This window comes from Nicrophorus vespilloides, unplaced genomic scaffold (assembly GCF_001412225.1).
Source record: "Nicrophorus vespilloides isolate i.1.1-1 unplaced genomic scaffold, Nicve_v1.0, whole genome shotgun sequence".
NCBI classification, from domain to species: domain Eukaryota; kingdom Metazoa; phylum Arthropoda; class Insecta; order Coleoptera; family Silphidae; genus Nicrophorus; species Nicrophorus vespilloides.
The window spans coordinates 24,159-30,158 of NW_017096214.1; the positions used below are offsets into that span (position 1 = coordinate 24,159).

General features: G+C 30.8%; 1 protein-coding gene across 1 annotated transcript; it reads right to left on the reverse strand.

Moving 5' to 3' along the window:
* Positions 1 to 588: 588 nt before the first annotated feature.
* LOC108556296 lies at positions 589 to 2,338 on the reverse strand. Its single transcript, XM_017912343.1, has 2 exons — positions 855 to 2,338; positions 589 to 762 (listed from the first exon to the last, which is right to left on the reverse strand). Exon 1 carries the CDS (start codon positions 2,104 to 2,106, stop codon positions 856 to 858), a length of 1,251 nt encoding a protein of 416 aa, XP_017767832.1. The 5' UTR covers positions 2,107 to 2,338; the 3' UTR covers positions 589 to 762; position 855.
* Between the last annotated feature and the right edge of the window lie 3,662 nt (positions 2,339 to 6,000).

Consider the following 6,000-nt stretch of genomic DNA (forward strand, 5'->3'; position numbering starts at 1 on the left):
TTGATTTCTGCTTTGAAGAACCGACGTTGCGTGGTATCCGTGTCCGCGTGTATTATTGATTTTTATCAAGGTAAAGCAACAATACGAAAAAAAAAAGAATATGAATTATATATAATTTATTTTATTTTAAATAAAATAAACTTATTTGGACGTTTGTTTTGTCACTGATCATTTTGATAAAACCAATATAAGATAATTTTTTTTTTAAATTTATTATTATTAAAGCTATCTATCATCAGCCTTATGAATATGGTAAAAAGAAAAATAAAGAAAAGGACACTTAAATACTTAATGAATGAATACACTTCACATATACTTTATGACTATATTCATTAATGACGTACCTTTGACACTTTTACCAGTGGCGCGACAGAGCGAGACATATAACATATTGGAAGTGGAAGAGGGTTACCTCATCATATGTATCCAAGTGACAAGGAATCCGAGTTCGCCATCTATAAATCGTTTTTGTTCAAATAAGCAAAAAGAAAATAATTGATAAAAACTATGAAATATAAAGCAAATTTATTTAATTACACTTTTAAATAAATACAAATTTTCATTTCATTCATCTTGAATGGTCAATTATCTAACTTATACTCTAACGTGATGAATGATTTAAATATATTATTAAAATATAGTAAGTTATGTAACATTATTATAAAAAAAAAATAATTATGTTAAAGTTTAGACATCCTCAGGAGAATCATCTATAATTGTAGAAGTCCTACACTCTGCGTTGGTTTCAAATTCCTCAACCACCTGAAACAATAAAACAAATGAATAGGGCTTTGAAAGTGAAAGTGAAAATCACATCTATTAATTAGTTAGGTAATAATTAAGGTATTATATACATTAAATATAGTTTTGTGCTGCCATATCGATGACGACGTCACGTATCCTTTCGCCGAAGAGCGCCTCGTTCTTGGATTCGTAGATAAAAGAAGATTCGAATCCCGCGTGATCGGTGAGATCGGCGTTCTCGAGATCCGGCGTCTCGTCGCCTTCGCTCATCATCAGATGCGTGACCATTATGGTCATCATCAATCCGTAAGCAGAAAACTGACGCATGTGATCTTGAAGGATCGAGTAGGGATAGACCTTCTCCGTGTCCAGCGAGAACTGTCTGAGGAAATCAGTCAAAGATTTGTGGTAGACCTGCAGCATTTCCTGCAGATGCGAATCGCGCAGTTCCTTCGATGTGCACGTGAATATGAAGTAGATCAGATCCAAAGCCGGAGAGCCGAGCCTGGACATCTGGAAATCTATGATGGAGAGACTCGTGGGCACCTCCGGTTGACTCTTATCGTCGTATTTATAGAGGATGTTGTTCACCCAGCTGTCGCCGTGCGTGACCACGGCGTATTCTCCTGCAGATTCCGCCTGGATCTGATCGACGGCCATACCGAACGCGTTCTCCGAGTACTTCTTGAATTTATCGAGCGCCTCTTCGTCCTCCGGTTTCATCGCCTTGAAGACCTTATCGTTTAAATTGGCCATGTTGATGTTCATCCCTTCGACGCCCATGACCGAGAAGAAGTTCTCATGTAAATTATCAGATAACTGCTTGAAAACGCCGGGTCTTTTATGCTTCAAAGCGAAGGAGAGCGCATGAAACTTGGCGTACTCTTTAAGCGCCATCATGCAGTGATCATAATCCAGAGGTTTGCGTCTGTTCAGCATTACGTAACCCTGCTCCTTCAAATCCTCCATGATGATCGTCTCCGGTACCCCGTCGAAGATGGTGTGCACGTGCGGGACATTCTCGAACCGATCCTTAATGTTCAATTCATCTTGCAGCTTAAAGAACTCGGGGAAAACACTCTGATAAATGTATATCTCTCTGGTGAACAGATTCTTGATGTGCATCAGAAGGCGAAATTCTTCGTTATCCGAAGCGTTCTTGATAATCCAATGGAAAGTGCGTTTCACACCCTCCTTGCTCTTTGCCTTCACAGTCGCTTTCGTTATTATCCCCAAATAGTTATCCCCTTTGGCGCTCCCCTTCTCAACATCTATCTCAATTTCACTGTACGAAAGACCTTCCAAATGTTTCTCGATGATCTCCCTCGTTTGAGGTCGGATCTCCGTTATTAGTTTACTCATTGTATTTTTAACTTCACGACAAAAAAAAAACAACAAACTTTTAAATTACTTCCTTCTGGTTACGAGGTTATTTATACGCTTTTTTTTATATATATTTCGCACACTCCCACTTAAAAAACGCGCGCACATTCTTTTTAATTATACATTTTTTTCTCCACAAATCCACACAAATAAGAACATCTTATCTATTATTTTTATTATTCCATCATTTGCAAGCAAACCGACCTTCCCAAAAAAAAAGATCACAATTTCATACATTCTTGCGTCACTCTATATATATTTAATTTCTGGAAAGCATTTTATCTCTTCTTTTTTGTGAATAATAATTAATAGCATATTTTCTTAAATCTTATTAATTCACATGTTTGAGTAAAATTCATATTTGTTTTTCAAAGTTATCTGTTTTTAAGTAATTTTCCAAAAACTTTTATTCATAAGCAATTCTTTTCCAGACTTTTAATGAAAATTCATTTATTAATCAGCATTTTATGCAAAGCTAGAATACTTTGTTGTTATATAAGATGTAGACTGCATTTGATTTCGAATTTTGTTTCTGTAAAATGTATTTTTTTTATAATGAAATATATTTATTGGATATATCCACAATAATCATTAAATGAGAGATAAAATATCTACCAGACGATGCAATTTCTATTCCAATATTAACATTCAAAAACATTGCAAAACTCTATACTATTTTTCATAACATACAAATTCTGTTTACAATAATTACTCATAATATTTTCATGTGAATTCTACATAAAAACTAAGATTTAAGGAATAATCGATGGAAATGAAAAAAATAAAAGAAAATCACAAACAACAAAGGTACGAAACAAAGTAACAAAATAATCTGAAATGTTGGTTTAAAGACAAGTATCAAGTTAACTTATACATTTAGCTATCAGAAACTTACGAAACGGACAACATTTAACATTGTTTGTTATAAAAAACAACAAATATAATGAACTAATTATTTTCATATAAAAATTCATTTATTAAACAGCATTTTATGCAAAGCTAGAATACTTTGTTATTATGTAAGATGTAGACTGCATTTGATTTCGAATTTTGTTTCTATAAAATGTATTTTTTTTTTATAATGAAATATATTTATTGGATATATCCACAATAATCATTAAATGAGAGTTAAAATATCTACCAGACGATGCAACTTCTATTCCAATATTAACATTCAAAAACATTGCAAAACTCTATACTATTTTTCATAACATACAAATTCTGTTACAATAATTACTCATAATATGTTCATGTGAATTCTACATAAAAACTAAGATTTAAAGAATAATCGATGGAAATGAAAAAATAAAAGAAAATCACAAACAACAAAGTAACAAAATAATCTGAAATGTTGTTTTAAATACAAGTATCAAGTTAACTTATACATTTAGCTATCAGAAACTTACGAAACGGACAACATTTAACATTGTTTGTTGAGTCGATTTTTTTTTTGTGTATTTCGTAACCGTACTAGATAAGGATTTGTTTGTTTGCGAAACGGATTAAAGCGTTTCCTCCAATACTAAGACTGCTAAATATTTATCGGCGCTCGGTTATTTATTAACAATTAATATCCTTATATATAAAAAACATGTAATACATTAACGAGGATTGTGATCTTTGTAAGTGAGAACGTTATCGTTGAGGCATTTATGAGTCGGGTCGGCAATTTCGGATCAACGTCATATTGATTTACAATAGGGCAATTAAAGAATTAAACCTGCATTAGAGACTGAGGACGCCGCCTTCTGCTTTCTCCTTATCGCACAAAAAAATAATGACGTGCGACCGAAATAAGTTTTCGAAAAAAAAATACAATATTGTCTTTATCTGACAAATGACATTCATATTAATCGTATTTGACGGATATCTCTGATGAACGGATACTTGCCAAGTAACCAAGTTTGACGGATGTACATTGTCATGACAACAGTATTGTATTGCTCGTACAATGTAGTTACTAGTATATATAGGGTGTCCCAAAAGTGCACAGCCCACGTTGGTGGATTATTTTTAGGTTTTTCGTCTCCGGAAATTGGATATTTTGTTTATTAACAAACTCTCTTTGCGTTAGCGTTCATTTTGTAGATAAAATTTGATTAATTTCAAACGTTGTTCAGTCGTGCTTTTCTCCATATTTAATTTTTATAACTGTATCTCTATGCTTATTATGCAATTCTTGTAGTATTAGTACTTGTTTTATGACAAGCATCTCCATGGCAACAATAACTTATGTTGCAAGTGTTTGCAATTCTCGTAGTATTCGCATTTGTTTTATGGCAACTACTAGATTTGATAGTTATAATTAATTAATATTAACATCCAAAATATAAAAAACAACAAATATAATGAACTAATTATTTTCATATAAAAAAAAAACTTCCGGTATTGTTATTCTAAAATAATTTGCAGAAATGTTGAAGTGATAGTTTAAATAAACCATAAGATATAAAAACGTTGAATTTACGTAACATAAAATATTGGGTATTATTGTTTCAACCATAATATTGTACTACATACAGAAAATAGTTGAATTTTAATAAAAACCTTAACGTCATTGAAACAAAAAATTACTAAATCTAGACTTTGTGATCAAAGATCAATAGTTAAATAGTAAATATTAGTTTCGTATATTGGAGTAAAAGTCTTATAGCTCTGAAACTTTAAAGTCGATCTTAAAATTTCAACTTTTAATAGATTGGACAGTTTTTCTCTTCATTTTATTCAACTCAACATATGTATATTACAATTGAATATTTTCAGTTTGAATACTGAACACACTCGTTCAGCATAAGATCAGCATTAAAATACGTTGTATTAAATCTGGAATGTTGTTTTTTTAATCATTCTGAGATATATGAATAGATTTTTGTTAGTTATTAATATCAATGTTAAATGAATATTTAAAAATAAAATTTAAAATACTTTTCTACAATGTTCAACATGTTAAAGTTTAGATTATGATGATTAAGATTCTACATGGAATCTCAAAATTATAACATACCTCGGCTTTCTTCAGTTCCTCGAGCTCCATTTTCTTTTTGCGATTGAAGAACCCGCACTTCGTCAGACCGAAAATGATTAAAAGCAGCAGCAGAAGACCAAGAGCAATGGACAATATGTAAACCCACAAGGCAACGCGATGAACCGATGCTTCGCCGTAGAAAAGCGTTTTAATATTTACGCTATCATCTCTAATATAAAAAAAAATATTATTATTAATTTTGTAATTAGGAATTAATTTAAAAAAAAAGCTCATACTTATCGCCGATTTGTTCAAAGTCTATTTTCACAGAGGCATCGGTCATCAATATGAATTTATCCTTTTCTGAGAATGAAGAATCTGAAATATTTTTATATATATAAATAAAAATAATGTTTGTTCTAAGTTTTGATACAGACATCTTCATTAATCGTGATATTTGATCATACCAAACTGGGTCGTAATATACAATTTTTTCATATATCGAGATATTTAAGGGTTTGCGTTTGAATCAATTTAAAAATGTTGGAAAATGTTAATCAAATCAAGTTTTAACACTATAAACCTGTTACATTTTTATTATGCAATAATAATTAATAAAGAAAATGAACGATTTTTTAGAAGTAAAGACAAGAGGAATTTTAAATTCATATTTTTATAGACATTGCCTTACTGAAATGGATTTTTTTTTAATATGAAAATAATAATTAAAATAAAGTTCATGTAAATACACGAATAATGAAGTTTATTAAGAATTAATTTAAGTTATCTTAGAAAAGAAGATATAAATAAACAAGTGTAAAATGTAAAGTTATTTCTCTTTTACAATACTCTTTAATAATACATGAGATCAACTATTGTATAGTTGACTTCTCAATAAAACTCCGATG